This window comes from Aspergillus niger (assembly GCF_000002855.4).
Source record: "Aspergillus niger supercontig An07".
In the NCBI taxonomy this organism is placed as follows: Eukaryota; Fungi; Ascomycota; class Eurotiomycetes; order Eurotiales; family Aspergillaceae; genus Aspergillus; species Aspergillus niger.
Window position 1 is genome coordinate 92426 of NT_166523.1, and position 15774 is coordinate 108199.

At 52.3% G+C, this 15774-nt stretch overlaps 8 protein-coding genes across 8 annotated transcripts; 5 read left to right on the forward strand and 3 right to left on the reverse strand.

Moving 5' to 3' along the window:
* Positions 1-47: 47 nt before the first annotated feature.
* Positions 48-875, forward strand: An07g00510 (uncharacterized protein; the record flags this gene model as incomplete). Its single annotated transcript, XM_001391107.3, has 1 exon — positions 48-875. The coding sequence occupies one exon, from the start codon at positions 48-50 to the stop codon at positions 873-875; it is 828 nt and encodes a 275-aa protein (XP_001391144.1).
* Positions 876-1690: 815 nt separating this feature from the next.
* On the reverse strand, positions 1691-2457 carry An07g00520 (uncharacterized protein; the record flags this gene model as incomplete). The annotated part of the gene is made up of 3 exons (XM_001391108.1): positions 1691-2029; positions 2090-2193; positions 2253-2457. 3 exons carry the CDS (start codon positions 2455-2457, stop codon positions 1691-1693), a joined length of 648 nt encoding a protein of 215 aa, XP_001391145.1.
* A 286-nt stretch (positions 2458-2743) lies between these two features.
* An07g00530 (uncharacterized protein) lies at positions 2744-4739 on the reverse strand (the record flags this gene model as incomplete). The annotated part of the gene is made up of 6 exons (XM_059748169.1): positions 2744-2937; positions 2997-3394; positions 3487-3620; positions 3684-4018; positions 4090-4108; positions 4194-4739. The coding sequence occupies 6 exons, from the start codon at positions 4737-4739 to the stop codon at positions 2744-2746; spliced, it is 1626 nt and encodes a 541-aa protein (XP_059600841.1).
* A 504-nt stretch (positions 4740-5243) lies between these two features.
* An07g00540 (uncharacterized protein) lies at positions 5244-6510 on the forward strand (the record flags this gene model as incomplete). The annotated part of the gene is made up of 4 exons (XM_059748170.1): positions 5244-5264; positions 5314-5832; positions 5897-6073; positions 6121-6510. The coding sequence occupies 4 exons, from the start codon at positions 5244-5246 to the stop codon at positions 6508-6510; spliced, it is 1107 nt and encodes a 368-aa protein (XP_059600842.1).
* Positions 6511-6606: 96 nt separating this feature from the next.
* Positions 6607-8168, reverse strand: An07g00550 (uncharacterized protein; the record flags this gene model as incomplete). The annotated part of the gene is made up of 3 exons (XM_001391111.3): positions 6607-6755; positions 6859-7273; positions 7326-8168. The coding sequence occupies 3 exons, from the start codon at positions 8166-8168 to the stop codon at positions 6607-6609; spliced, it is 1407 nt and encodes a 468-aa protein (XP_001391148.3).
* A 102-nt stretch (positions 8169-8270) lies between these two features.
* On the forward strand, positions 8271-9355 carry An07g00560 (hypothetical protein; the record flags this gene model as incomplete). Its single annotated transcript, XM_059748171.1, has 5 exons — positions 8271-8290; positions 8362-8523; positions 8609-8671; positions 8772-8893; positions 9081-9355. 5 exons carry the CDS (start codon positions 8271-8273, stop codon positions 9353-9355), a joined length of 642 nt encoding a protein of 213 aa, XP_059600843.1.
* A 190-nt stretch (positions 9356-9545) lies between these two features.
* Positions 9546-10965, forward strand: An07g00570 (uncharacterized protein; the record flags this gene model as incomplete). Its single annotated transcript, XM_001391113.3, has 7 exons — positions 9546-9719; positions 9777-9964; positions 10019-10203; positions 10257-10374; positions 10426-10493; positions 10550-10580; positions 10632-10965. The coding sequence occupies 7 exons, from the start codon at positions 9546-9548 to the stop codon at positions 10963-10965; spliced, it is 1098 nt and encodes a 365-aa protein (XP_001391150.1).
* Positions 10966-12579: 1614 nt separating this feature from the next.
* On the forward strand, positions 12580-14625 carry An07g00580 (uncharacterized protein; the record flags this gene model as incomplete). The annotated part of the gene is made up of 1 exon (XM_001391114.1): positions 12580-14625. The coding sequence occupies one exon, from the start codon at positions 12580-12582 to the stop codon at positions 14623-14625; it is 2046 nt and encodes a 681-aa protein (XP_001391151.1).
* Between the last annotated feature and the right edge of the window lie 1149 nt (positions 14626-15774).

Genomic DNA, 15774 nt, shown 5'->3' on the forward strand with positions numbered 1-15774 from the left:
CTGTACACATAACCAGTCATTCTTTACATAATTCAACGACCCTCACGATGAAGACTTACGGTCTCTGGAGCACGCTAGCTGCCCTCGGGTCATTCACCCTCTCGTCTGCAAAGACCATCAACTTCGTCGCACACGAGGATGACGATCTCCTCTTCCTCAGTCCGGACTTGATCCGAGACATTCTTTCCGGCGAGCCCATTCGTACTGTGTTCCTGACTGCGGGAGATGCAGGACTGGGATCCGACTACTGGAATGCGCGCGAGGAGGGCTCGCGGGCTGCTTATGCGCGCATGGCCGTGGCGAGCAACAATTGGGACGAAGACGTGATCTTTGTCGGAGACAAGTCCATTACCCTCTACACGCTGCAAGACGACGATGACATCTCCCTGGCGTTTATGCACCTGCCGGATGGCAACATGGATGGAACCGGCTTCGGCCCCGACCAGAACGACAGCTTGCAGAAACTGTGGAACGGCGACATTGACGTGATCCGGACCATTGATGGGTCGGGCATCGAGTACACGAGAGACGAATTGCTTGAGACCATTGCCGCCCTGATTGATGACTTTGACCCCGACGAGGTCAAGACGGGTGACTATGTCAACGACTTTGGTGATGGCGACCACAGCGACCACTACGCTTGCGGTTACTTTGTCGACAATGCGTTGCAGCAGGCCGACAGCGATGCTGGTCTGACGGGATACTATGGGTATCCTATCCAGTACATGGACGTCAACTTGGACGACTCGGACATTGAAGACAAGACGAACATCTTCTACGAATATGCTGATTATGACACCGCCACCTGTGCCTCGGACGATGCTTGCTCGAGCCGGCCTGAGTCTGCTTGGTTGCTGCGCGAGTACGAGGTTTAAGAAAGCTTCTCTTGAGCTGGTCTTTGGGGATGATCTGGCCGTGTACAAGGCTGTGGGGACACTGAGTGCTTTAGTTTATGCCATCTTGTACTTTAGTCACGACGCTTTTGAAATGTTATATGACAACTTGGTTAGTGTATTTAGAAGAGAGCATTATACACGCCAAATGCACCTATTATTCCGCCAAATTATGACTGTATTTGTTATCCCAGTACTGCATGAGAGGGCGTCGACTGCGCCGTGGAATTGGTGTGGATGATCGTCTGTCTTGTGATGTTTGTTTATTTCCCAAGAAGTGTTGAGTATTCGAGCCTGTTGTCGTTGCTCTGCAACTGGAGTATACATTCTCGGCCTTGGTTGAGGAATGCTCCCATTATAGGGGATTGGCAAAACGGATAATCATGTTATGGTTCTTGTAGGAGGTTGAAGCTCATTCCGTAGGCGAAACCTAAAACTCCACGGCATGCACGCTTACCTGAGTAGGTTGAATCAACACAACGCTCATACTAAGAATGTTACGATACGAACTGCTCAGTTCCCCCTTTCTAGCATTTCTTCGCTCACACGTTGACCCTCAATCAGTCTGCACAATGTGATACTATCCGTGGACTGGCCGAAACGTAGTATAAGTCCCTGACTCAGTGCCGTGGTAATTCGTGGTATTGATGGACACGTGGACATGCATAACCCCCGGACTATCTACAGGGTCATCGGGAGTCCCGGGATTCGACGGAAGTCTGAAATTCGTAGTAGATTTCATTCATGGACCCAGCTATTATCTACTGCTTAAGTTCGTATTTTAATATGTACCCACATTACGCCGTGACCTTCTTCCAACTCTCCCTAGCCTTCAATCCCTCCCACCACTTCTGCACATGCGGGAACTTGCTCACCACATCCGTGAATCCAAATTGCTCAATGAAGACTCCGTACGGCAAATGAGCCAAATCCGCCAGTGTAAGCTGCTGCCCGGCTAGGTAGGGCTGCTTCGACAAGACCCGCTCGTAACCTTCAAGGGTGAGCTCCAGTTGGGAGAAGAGGGATTGCACGCGGGCTTCGTCGGTCTGGCCGTGACCCTTGCGGGCTTTGAAGACCTTTTCGTAGGCGATTTGGGAAACGAGGGGGTCGAAGTAGGATTGCTCGATGGAGAGAGCCTATCCCATTAGTTTCGGTACGGAGATTGTGTAGCTTTTTTTAGGGAAAGGTAGAAGTACCTGCTGATAATAGGCAAAGGCCTTCAGATCCGACTCAGGAGGAGCCAAGTCAGTGCCCTGGCCGCGGTACTTGGTAGCAATGTATTGAGCGATGGCGCGACTTTCTGTTCATAGAAGGAGTGTTGTTAGGGTATGTCTGGAATTGATTTCTCGTAACACCAACCATAGATCTGGATGCCAGTCTCAGTATCCTGCAGCACGGGCACCTTGCCAAACGGCTGAAGATCGTTCAGATAAGAGGAGGTCTTCTGCTCGCCCTGGGCCAGGTCGACGGGGACGATTTCCACGTCCAGCCCTTTCTCGGCTAGGGCGGTGCGCACACGACGGGTGCAGGTGGAGTGAACGAAGCCGTACAGCTTGAGAGTCATAGTGCGGGAATGAGGTTAGACGTCCTAAGTGAGATACAAGTCGAAAGAATGTTAGACAAAGCGATGGTGGTGAATGCGACCGAGGGGAAGGAGGGGTAAGTCGGAGATATCTATCTACTGCACGATCGGGGATAGTTGCATCGAGATGCAAGTCTGGCACGTCATCTCGGGTGCCCCACCACAGCGGAATTGTTCCGGCATATAAACAAAAGTCTCTTCAGGTGCTTACAAAAGACCGACTGATTACATTACACGATTTTCAACCGAGACAGCTACTGACTGATGGTTAAGATGGGGACCGACGGGGTCGGAAGGTGGCCCACAAGGCCGGCACAGACATGGCGAAGTTATCCAGTTCTTTGCCATCAAAGGCCCGCTGCTCCTCATCGGACAGCTGGATGTGGTATTCTCCCACCAGCATTGCCAAAGCCATCCGCATCTCCATCCACGCAATACTCTTGCCCACGCAGTCATACGAGCCTATGCGGAGACACATCTTAGTCGGGCAAACCAGGGAGTGTCTGGGTGGACAGACTCACCTCGTGAAAACGGAATGAATGGCATATTGGCCGGGTTCTCGATCGACGCCCATCGTTCAGGTCGAAATTGGTCGGCATCCTCCCAATAGCGCCCATCGCGCTGAATGGCAAAAGTCGGCACTGACACCACCACATCGCCCGGCAGGTGGAGATCCTCGTCCACCTTCAGTCCCTGCGGCGGGGTGACGCGTACCAGACCATCCAGCACCGATGGCTTCAACCGCAGTGTCTCGTTGATCACCGCAGTTAAATACGGGAGATCCTTCACATTTTCGTACGACAAGCCCTCTATTCCCTCGGGCAATCTCTCATCGATCTCTCGCTGGAGCTGGGCCTGCGCGCCCGGATGTGTGGCGAGGTAGTAGACCGCATTGATCAGCGCAGATGCCGTCGTGTCGCTAGTTACAAGATCCGATCATGGTTCGTCAGCCTGGTTCTTCTATTTGTCTGGTCCCTGCCAAGCGCGAGAAATATTCAGGGCCAACCTTACCTGCCAGCCGCGATGATGAACCAGGCATCGTCCTTGATTGCTTGATCCGTGGGTGGCGCGCCAGGATCACCATTGTCCTGGGCTTGAATCAGCCAGCTAATGATGTCTTTGGGCTCGCTCCCCTTCGTCATGGCCTAAAGATCAATCAGCAAAACAAGTCACCAACAATATATACAGAAGTGCATTGAAAAATATACCGCTCGCTTCGCATCGAACAATTTATGACAGTGGTGCCGGAACGGGTTGAGAATTGCGGACAGACCGGGAATCCCCAGCATCAGTGGTGGAAACCATGGCATAGTCCCGGCCACCGCGATGTATCGCTGGCCCTCGTCGATGACCTGCAGTTCGGGGATCTTCTTCCCGGTCTTCAGCATCCCCAGTTCCGCACCCAGGACGATGTGTCCCATGACATCGAAGGTATAACAGTTGATCCAGTTAGTCACGTCCATGGGCCGCCCTTGGTGCTCGCGGATCTTCTCTATCAGGATCCTGCTCTGTTTCTGTAGGGCATTGTGATAGTGGTTGATACCTGGCGCCATTCACATCTGTTAATGGTCCGATGGGCAGGCACGATCGGAAGAAGTCTGTTTCAATTCTCACCTTTAGCTGCTTGATCCCACTGCCGGCGTCGCTTACTGTGCACTCTGAGGTCCCGAATAGTAAACAGCGGCTTCTTGTCGTTCTCATTCGTGACCTGGTCGTACCAGGGTCCCTTGATGCATCGGCTTGGGGGTCCATAGATGGCGCGGATGGCCGAGGCGCGGCAGACGGAAACCTCTCGGGGCCCTGTTGCGCCCGTCAGTGGAGATAGCTTGAGGCAAGGTTGAAGGGGGGTTTACGATACCAATGCGGACGACATCGCCATACTGCTGGTGCAAACGCTGAACAGTATAGTGCATCTGTGCATCCTTGATGGTATGGTAGGCAGCATAGTGACGCGAGACACGGGCTGCGATCGGGCCCGGCATGTTGCGCAGTCGGTGGAAGAAGAGCCGGCACACGACGATATTCCCAAACAGGCCCGTGAGCAGCGCTACATCTAGCCAGAGTACTCGAAGGACGATTTCAGATGTGCTTGAGGTGGTGCCCAACCAGGCTGGCGCCCACGAAATGAGGGTAATGTTGGCAAGAGTGAAGAGGCTCAACAACCTCAACAGTCGTTTCTCTATTTCACCCGAGCGAGTGATGAAGGCTAGCAGCACCCCGGCCACGGTACCAAAAGCACCCAGCCGAGTCCATGGTGTCTCCATGATGTGATGATGTTGCCTCGGATATAGTAATGTTGTTACCTTGTCTTGAAGAAGATAATCGGCCAAGCAATACAACCGGAGCTTTCTTATAGGAGTAGGCGGGCGCCAGGCGAGAAGGCGAGAATCGTCCACAGAGCCCCAACGATTGGCAAGGGTCAGAAGGACAGACTAAATGAACGTCAGAGCATGCGTTTTCTACTCTCTAAGTATAATACTCTATCACCGAAACTATGGACGCGAGGCTGAGCCTACTGCATACCTTCTGCTTAAGGCAGGCATTTAGCGACCCACTCAGCCATCATCGCTCAACGAGATGGATGATACTTATTACTACGAGGCGAGCCCACCAATGGGCAGCAACTAGTAGAGACGCGATCATCACAGCTAAAATAGTCGGTCGGGTGTTTCTTTGTCTGTAAATTGTCCATTTCTGACACTAAAATAGCCTCCATGGCGTGGCACCCCTGATATTCGCTGTATGTGTCAAGATGTGAACACTCCATCATGTCCAGCCACGACGTCGTTGTAAACGGTTGATAACTAATTGATGGCTCTAAACTAATCGGAACAACAGAGTTTGGGGGCAACCAAGGAACATCCCTTCGCCGCCCCCAACTCTTCTCCACCTCGTCTGACACCGACGATCTCACGAAGCATCGAACAACGCACCACTACCCCATACAGCCCGGCTGCTATAGAGCATGTAGCTAGTCCCGACAGAATGCTCGTCGCCGTTCTCCCCGCATCACCCAAATCCGCCCAGGAGACCATCCGGGCTCTCCTGGAAGCAGACCAGTTGACTGCCCCAGTCCACGTGCGCGCCATCTACCGTGACGTCGCCAAAGCCCCCGCTGAGTTCGTTTCGCATGGTAGCTTCCACGCGGTCGCAGGTGATCTCAGTAATGCAGCCAGCCTGGACCTTGGGAACGCTGACACCGTCTTTGCCATCACACCGCCGCGTTATGATGGCTCCGATATGATGCAGTGGGCCCGCCAGGCCTCGGAAAATACCCGCATAGCGATCCAGAAGGCTGGGACGGTCAAACGCCTGGTGCTCCTCTCCAGCATGGGCGCCGAACAGCCAGAGGGAACAGTGCGTCCTGCCTCTAACCCTCAGTTACGCGATTATAGGTACGGGTTTTAATTAATTCGCATAGGGAGAAATCATGACGAACCACATTGCGGAAGAGATTCTTAAGGATGTGGTACCCGAGGTCGTCTTCATGCGATGCGCCTACTTTATGGAGAACTGGGCTCCGGCCATGGAGACTGTCCAGGCCAAACAACCACACCTGTTCTCGGTCATCACTCCCCTGGACTATGAGATTCCAATGGTGAGAGATTCCTATTGACGCTATGAATTGAATAACTATAGGATTAGTGGCTGAACCATTCACGCTGCAAGGTCTCCGTCGCCGATATCGGAAAGGCATGCGCCACCTATATAATGGCCATGGATAACCCCAAAAACCCGTATGTCGTGGAGGTTCACGGTCCACGCGAGTACACGGCGAAGGACGTGCAGGAAGCATTTCAGGACGTGGCCGGCCATGCAGTCGAACTCCGACCTATCGAAAAAGCAGATTTGCCCGCATTTTTCGGTCGATTTCTACCTGAAGCGTCGGTCGGTCCTTTTGTAGAGATGACCCGGAGTTTCTTGCCGGGAGGAGTTATTGCTAAAGAGTCTGGTAATTCTCCATCCCCGGACCGCATGTATCGCGGGCGGACGGAGCTGGTGGATGCTATTCGGCGATTGTTCAGAAAGGGGTAGGCTTCTTCGGAAGATAAATGGTTGTATTTGAATACTAGTAATGTGTCGTGTTTATCATCTGGTGCTTCATGAATTCAATAATGTTTATTCCCTGCACTACGATGGACGCGCTGACCAATGCCAAACCTCTCCTATATAGTATTGTGCATCATCCCATTCTTTTCCCTTTTCTGATATTCGAATCTCAGACCAAGGCAGATCGAACAGCCTCTCAATCTTGGTCTGAGGATAAGGACAAGTAAATTCTACATAATATGAGCCAGAAAAACAGAAAGAAAAGTAAAATGGACAATCGTAGTACTGGCTAATTCGCGTTGGGTATCTAGACTCATTACAGTTTACACTCACTAAACATCTTCCTCCGTGCTTGTTCGGCCTGCTCCTGTACATCCAGGTCCCAGAGCCACCGCAGTCGTTGCTGGAATGTCTCCCGTAGCTTATCCTCCTTATCCCCGACACCGTCCAGGCACAAGCAGAGTAGATAGGCATTTTCCTTACTCGTCGTGACCACATGCTGACTTCGCGGTCGACGGACTTGATCGTATGCTTTGAAGGCATTCACGACATCATCTACGCTATTGACTCGCGGGTCGCTCAGTAACTCTGCCAGGACGTGAGCATCCTCGATGGCCTGACCGGCACCTGCCCCTTGGTGTGGCGTGGAGGCATGAGCCGCGTCACCCAGTATGGCCACGCGAGATTTAGTGTACGTAGATAAATGGGGATGCTCGAAGATGGCCCATTGAGAAGGGTCGGGCATGCGCTGATGGTAGTCAGCATACGCTCGGTCTGAGAAAAACATACATCCGACGTACCTCAACAAGAGCCTGCACGTATCTTCCCATACCCTGAGCATCTCGTCGCATGTCTTCTCTACTGGCGGGTCGAACCCACGCGTCATGATCCCAGCTTTCACTCAGGATATAGAGGCCGAAGTTTACCTTTTTGGCGCGCATGATGGGGTACGAGATGGCATAGGCGCCTTTGCCGAGATACATGGTGGATACTCGGGCGCGTTGGTCGCCAACCGCCGCCACCATCTCGTCCATATCGAAGACGGCCCGGTAGCCATACATGCCACTATAGCGAGGTTGTTTCACAGCGGACTCCTCGGGCAGCATTGATTCCTTGACCTTAGACTTGATCCCATCGCATCCTACCACCACATCTGCCATGGCAGTTGTGCCATCTTCGAACTGTAGGCGGACCCCGTCTGCCGTTTCCGCCAATTGGTTCAGCCGTTTGCCAAAGTGAACAATTTCCGGAGGGACCAGAGCTACCAGGGCGGCAAGGAAGTCGGCACGTCGCAGCGTCGTCTGTCCCGAAGGCAAGGCCTTCAAGTCCATCAACGTTTCGCCCTCGTGGTCGCCGGTGGCCCAGACGAGTTCAAACCAGGTCTGTTTGTATCGCTCATAGCCCGGGCTGTCTGCGTGCGTTGTGACGAGAGCGTCGTAGATGGCTCGAATCTCCGGGTCGATGAGGGGCATCGCCCGGTGAGCTGCTGGACCGATGGACAACCCCAGCCCAATTTCCGCAAAGGCAGCGGCAGCCTCATAGATCTGGACAGGAACCTGACGTCGTAGCAGCCCGACAGCGAGAACGAGGCCACCGATGCCTCCACCGATGATGGTGACGGTAAACGGTCGGGGTGGGCCCATGATGGGCAGCAAGTTTGGTTCGGGCGGGGATGAGAACTAGTGCTCTCAATTGACCCTCGGCTCGCACTCCCCACTTTATTTCTTGTCTGTCTCGTTCTAAGTATGGCTCCTTCCAATTCTAGGTCCTCATTTAGATTCAGTCCTGGCCGGGATAGATAGGAACCTTGGATGACTGGGGTAATGGGAGAGTCAGGGGGGCATTCAAGGGCGGATTAGAAATAGATGGTTCACAATGCGGCGGCGACAGGGAATTGAGCCGCGCTGCCCCTGAGATGACGGCCATTAATAATTTGGATCCCCACGAACAAAGCGTCCAGGAAGCGAATCTGGCAGGGATGTTCCATCTGAAGGGATTGTGAGTGGCGTGATCCCATGCCCAAGGATTCAAGCCAATTCTCACCAAGAGCAGACTAAGCAATTAGCGGCCTGGTTAGATTGAGGGGAAATCGACGTGTCGCGGTCATCCCCGATCAGCCAGCCCTTGCCGGCGGATTCGAAGATGCGTGATTTTTACGACGATGCAATTGATTGGAGAATTGCCAATAGCCAATTGGAATTAGAGTCTGACAGCCGTTGATCGAAAGTAGTAGGAGACATAGACAGTCAGTCCTCTCGTGCCTGGCAGATTGTGAATCCATTGTGTCGGCCGGTTTCCCCGCGATATCTCCGGGCCCGTGCCTGCATCTCTTCCCGTGTTCAGTTCAATTTGACTCCAGTTCAATCCAGTTCAGCTCCCCCACATATCTCAGTCTCGATGCTCAACCCTCCGTCCTCTTCCTTTCATGGAATCCCCTCTACCGATTGGGATTAACATCTATGTGCTACAATCCATCCAGGCAACAGGGCATCGCAAACTGAGACCTTCCCGTTTTCCATCTCAACTGCTCCCAGAATTTCACATCAAGTCATGAGCAAGACAGCACACGACAGGTCGTGTGAGTGGATCCCACCGTGGAGCATCAATAGATGAAAGACTGTGCCAGCTGGAATGCTTCCCGCCCTCCTCCATCGCTATTGGCACACCTCTAATCCACCCTAAACAAGGCATCAAGAGATCTCGGGCGAGTCCGGCTGCACCCACGGACCAGGTTCATGCGCATAACTTCCATTCGACCTCGGTCTGGATGGACTGTGATCCACGATCCCTTGCCCTTCCGGGAATAGCCAGACCGATTAGGTTGGCTTAGCTGGCTATCCCCTGATGGCCTTACGCACGTCTGCCAGGGTCAGAGATTTTCTTTATTCCAGTCTGTCCCGGCGTACAAAGTCCTTCGCTGGAGCCTACCCCGGGTACTCGTTGGTGCCTCCACAGAATACGAATGACTGCGCTGCTCTGTTTCTTCTTCTCCTCAGCGGTGCTGCTCGGTCAGATGCGTCATGCTGCTCTGGATACGGGCGGTTGACGACAATGCCTCCCAGGCATCAGTCATCGTTATCCCGACTATTGTGACCACGGTCATTGCCGTCGTCCTGACTCTGCTGCGGTTGTACGTGCGAAAGTTCGTCATGAGGACACTGTCCTGGGATGACTGGTTCAACCTCCTCGCAACGGTAAGGGCTGCGCTTGCAGGACTGTTCGACGTTTCTTACTGATACCCCATGACTCAGTTGACCACTCTGGTCGCCATGGCCTTGATACTCGCTGCAGTTCCGTATGGTCTAGGGCGTCATTACGACACCCTCGATGTCGACCGTGCTGTGTACTGCGTCAAGCTCTTGCGGATGTGCCTCTTTCCGCTACTGTTCTCGACCATCTTCCTGAAGATCTCCATCAGTCTTCTCTTGATGAGGCTGTTGTATGTCTTTGCCTAACGGTAACTTGATGGCACAAAAGCTGACTCTGCGTATAGTCTTACAACCAAGGTGTGGAAGATATTCTTTTGGTGCTTCATTGCCTTCAATACGGTCACGAGCCTCCTGGATGCCGCCATCGTCCTCCCTCAGTGTGATCCGGTGGCTCGAACATGGGACAAAAGAGTGGATGGGACCTGCTGGCCAAAGTCAGCAATTAATGGGGCAGCCATTGCGCAAGGGGGTAAGAATAACCTCTGACATTTCTTGGGATCGCCTGCTAAGACACCAGCGTAGCAATTGCCGCTGGAACAGACATTGTGCTATCCATCCTACCGATCGTATTTCTATGGAAGGTTAAGATCCCGATCAAAGTGAAGGCAGCCATTTGTGGACTCATGGCCCTGGGGTTTGCGTGAGTCTATTCTATGCTTAGGTTAGTGGTATGCTAACGATGATATAACAGGAGCGCGGGTTTTGCACTTGCGCGAACACAGTACGTTTCCACTTTGACCGAGTCATCGGATCCTACGTGTACGTGAACATACTTCGACTCAGCTCTAGCCATAACACTTCTAATATACTACCAGGGGACTACATAAATCTCTACATGTGTGCTTTGTGAGTCAGTTCCTTGCCAAAAACGCATGCACAATGCTAACAACCCCATAGCCTGGAATCATCCATTGGAGTCATCGCTGCTGCTGCACCCTCCGTTAGACCCCTCCTTCGTCCTGGATTCTGGAACAAGGAATATTCCCGATCGAGATCCCGCTCGTTTCCATTGCACACATTGACCGCCAAGAAGAGCGCACGACCAGTGTGGGGAGATACTCTTTTCGATACCAGGTTCGATGTGGAAGACCGTCCGATCAATTCTAGAGACAGCGATTCCAAGCTGTGGCCACAGTTGAGCATGGCTATCGTGAAACGAACGTCGATAGAGGTAGTGACCAACTCTATGACGCATAGCGAGGTGAAGGCCATGGGAAGGCGAAGTGCTTAGAATATCCGGACCGATAAAGCATGGTTGGATGCAAAAGTTCCCCACGTATAGTTTTGTGCTACTGAATAGAGCTAGAGAGCCTAATGCCACTTTGGTTACCCGGCTATTTCAAAACCCCTGCAGATTCTGGCACCCCTATTCCCTTCTACCAGGTGCCAGTCAATTAGCACTAGACGGAAATGTGTTGTCCAGCTGTATAAGTATCCATCCAATCTCGTCCAGAGGTATGTGTCAGATCTGTACACCTTGCGATTGCAAATCTTTTTCTTCTATGGTAATGTGCTGGTGCTACTATAGCCCATTCCTTGATAAATTTCATAATGCGGCGCTATTTCTCACAAAAGCACACCCGGTTATCAGATGCTGGTTTATCTGATTAGATTACTCTCGGTACCGGACATGTGCCTGCAGCGGAAATTCACAACCGATGGCATCTTCCAAGAGCAAGAGTGGACTCCTCGCTTGGTTGTGATCGTCATGGCCTGGTATCTAGTAGGACAAATTTTCATCGCCATCGAATGACACCGGAGCAAGGAGGTCGAACTGGGTCTCACAGTGGAGATGTCGGACATCGGAGACAGGAAAGTTGATCTGCTCCGACGGGGACTGCAGATCTTATCCCTCCAGGGTTCTGAGCGCCAAGAACGTCTGTACCGCTCACATCGTGTCTGTCGGATTCCCCATAGTCTGGTTATGAGGTTTTTGCTCGAGGAAGGCATAACGGAAGGGGATAAACATGAATATTCGACCATATGTCTCGATGAGAATGTCTCCAATCCCCCCGTCGCAGGACCCCGGATGTCTGCATGACCAACCAATAAATTCTTCAAAGCTGCTCCTATACTATGAACAGTCACGAAAACAGGGGTCGTTTGTCCGAGCGCCCCGTCATCTGGGCAGTGGGTCTCAGCCCTGAGCTTCCGCGCCAATAGATGCAAATACAATGCTATTTCATCTTATCTGCTGCAGACCGTAGTCGGACAACGGACATCGGAGAGAAGTCTTCGGCTGCGTCATGATTCATGCGTCAAATCAGTGGACTCTTAGTAGGTGGATGTACAGCACTTATTTGATACTTCGAGTGTCCGCCAACATCCGGCCGTCTATATTCTATACCAATCCACATTATGCCCAACGAAACTGTATGCTGTGATTTAAGCAGAAGTGAGCAAAGCACTGTGTCAGCTGATCTAATATACTATATGCTCCGATTAAACCCAAGCAGTCTGCTACCAGGGAGACTACCAGGCAGAAAGTATCTGGCTGCATTTGTCCCAGTCTGCACAGGACTCGCTATGTTATGGAGCAGAAGTATTGTGCATGGATTCCATCTGTCCCACTAGCATGACTATCTCAATATCCACCGGGTACATGATTTAGCCGGTATCACTCCCCCGTCCCTGTAGCAAAGGCCCGCGCAAGAGGTGTTTCCAGAAAGGGCTCCACGCTTAGCACCGTTCAGCAAATTCTGCATCAGCCGCGGGGAAACTGCGGTTTGTTGCCAGGTCGAGGTGCTTAAATACCACCGTCTTCTCGCTCGTCAGTGCTCTGCTCAGGCGTCGCTCAGTCAAGTTCAGTTCAAGACTCAGGATATCCGGGCAGTCCTCCGCAACTATGCGCTGCTCCCTCATCTCCCTTCTAGGCCTGGCGGCCATCCCGGCCCTTGGAGGCTGTCCCTTCGCACACACTGCGAACATGGGCATTGATAACATGGTGAAAGCACACGCTCACATGTCCCGACCGTTGATTGCCTCCAAGAGCAGCCCCTCAACTGTTCCTACCTCCTCTAGCACCCCTTCTGTCGGGCAGAAAGGCGTGTTCATGATGAACCGCATTGCTCCTGGCACATCCGAGCTCTACATTGCCAACACAGATGGCAGTAATGAACGCCCACTCCTCTCCAACCCCGTCTACGAGTACCATGCCTCCTTCTCCCCGGATGTAGAATGGATCACCTTCACCAGCGAGCGCAATGGTGACGGTAACTCTGACATCTACCGCGTACGGACCAACGGCTCCGATCTCCAGGAATTGGTTGCCACGCCTGCAGTGGAAGACTCCGTTGTTATCTCTCCCAACGGCCGCCTGGCAGCCTACGTCTCCACCGCCAACAACATGAAGGCAAACATCTGGATCCTTGATCTTCAGACCGGCGCGCAGTGGAACCTCACAAATACACCCACCACTGCCGCCAACTCCTCCCTCATGGAGAGCTATCTCCGTCCTGCCTGGTCTCCTGATGGCGAATGGATCGCCTTCTCTTCGGACCGCAACACCCAATGGGACGGACACGGCGTACCGACCTTCCTCGGCCGCACGGGCTGGGAGACGACGCAAGAACTCTCTCTCTACGCCATCCGTCCCAATGGCTCTGACTTCCGTCAGATCATCTCCAAGCCATACTACTCTCTTGGATCTCCGAAATGGTCAGCAGACGGTAAACGCATCGTCTACTACGAAATGACCCGGGAAGACACCTACAACGCCCATCGTCCAGAAACCATTACCACAGCCAACTCGACGATCATGTCCGTAGACTTCGAGACAGGCACCGATGTGCGCGTGGAAGTCGCCGGCTCCGGTGTCAAGCAATTCCCTCAGTACCTGGACAAGAACGGCACCATCGCCTACACCCTCAAAGGCGGCACCAGCGAGGGCTTCTACACGACCGCGGGACTCTACGTCAACACGACCTCGGCGACCCTCAGGTCCCCGGCGTGGTCTCCCGACGGCAAGCAAGTAGTCTACGAAAAGAGCACCTGGAGCATCCGCTCGGGGTACAAGCAGCTCTACAGCTGGGACAGTGACTGGGACTACCGCTTCACGGACGTCTTCCCTCAGGTCTCGCACCAGGAGCGCGTCGCCATCACACAGAAGCAGCTGGGCAATTCGTCCATCGTGACGTTGAACACAACCGGAGGCGACTTGCAACTCGTCTACGACCCCAGCACGGCGGACTTTGTCAGCGATGACGAAACCACAGGACTGAGCGCTTACCAGCCCAGCTGGTCACCCTGCGGCGAGTGGCTCGTCTTCGGCGTCGGATTCTGGTTCGAGACGAGAGAAGCCTCAGGCGGATGGATCGTGCGGGCCACCGCCAACGGGAGCTACTCGGAGGTTCTCGTGAACAGCAGCTACTCCATCACCGAGGATGGAGCCCTGAACAGCGGGTTCCCGAGTTTCTCGCCGGATGGCAAGAAAGTGGTGTATCGGGTTTGGGGAGCCGACACTGCAACCTACGGCAACGCCAGCGAGATCGGGCTGCGGGTGCTGGACCTCGAGACGCGAAAGACAACCGTCCTAACCACAGAATGGGACAATCTGCCCCAGTTCTCTCCCGATGGAGAGCTCATCCTATTCACACGCAAAACCAGCACGTACAATTACGATGTGTGCACGATCCGGCCGGATGGGACAGATCTCCGCGTGTTGACGAGCAGCGGTGCTAATGATGCGCATGCGGTCTGGTCGCAGGATGGACGGATTATGTGGTCTACCGGCATGTATGGGTTCCGGTTTGAGTGTGCGCTGTATGGTGATACGTTCCAGCCGTATGGGCAGGTTATGATTATGGATGCGGATGGGGGAAATAAGAAGTTGATGACCAACTCGATGTGGGAAGATTCGATGCCGTTGTTCTTGCCGAGGGAGGTACTTTAGTTGGTGGCGGGAGGATGCTCTGATTTTTAGAGGATATGTGACGTTTGATGTATGATAAGAATTACACAAGTAGTTTTGATCATAACGCGTTGAAGAGGATGAAAAAAAACCCCCGTTGTTCGACTTGATCTTGGCGATCCGGTGTAGGGTTGTTGGACGAGCAGGATGTACTGCTTAATTCAAGCAAGTTTGCTACTCCGATTCAGTATGGAGGGGCAATTAATGATGACGATATTCTGCACTTTCTACTCTACCTACTACTTATCTGTATATGAATGAGAAAAAAATAGTATGCAACGAATATAGATCGTATTGACAGAACCTGTCAGAGAGAATGACCTCGATAGTCGACTCCATAGCATTTGATCTTTTACTAACAGCGAAAGATTCCGGACTAACTATCCATATATAGTACTCCTACAAGTCCTCGCGATGACAACCGTAATCGCAATCACTACATTCATCTTCCGCCGCACAACATACCGCATAATCCCACACATCATCCCCAAGGCATTTGGAATCACACTATCATTTCGTCAATATAACCAAACCCGTCTTGTACATGGGATATAATCATGAAAGGCTCACACTGCCATCATCACCGTTCCAACATTTGCTGGAGCAACAATCTTGGCTCGCTTTCAAATCCACACTATCCCCAGACCAACACTTACAACCCTGTACGACGGCAAGGCTATAGATTACCTCAGTACACGGTTCCATGAAGATGCGACAGTCAGGGAGCATACTTGGCCGCAAGAAGTGCGATGACAGTTACGATTTGCATGGTTGTTATGCCCCTCTGGAGAGGTGCAGACAATACTATGAATTAGGGCAAAGGCAATAAGATGATGTGTCAAGGAAGATCTGGTTTTATTTTGTGGGATGCCAGTATGTATTTATACCAGGCTCAGATCAAGCAATGACGAAGGTTGGGCAGTTAGAGTTACTGTTGAACCGACTTTACATCATTCAGATTATTCACAGTCATTCACTTTGTGGCATTATTTGTAACCAATACAAACAATATCTAGAAATCCTGTAAGCGATTCGCCTAGAATTAGTATATTAGGCGAATTTTGAATATTGTATCAACTTACAGTATACTAGGAAACATACATCACTTATGGCATTGATCGGCATCTTGGG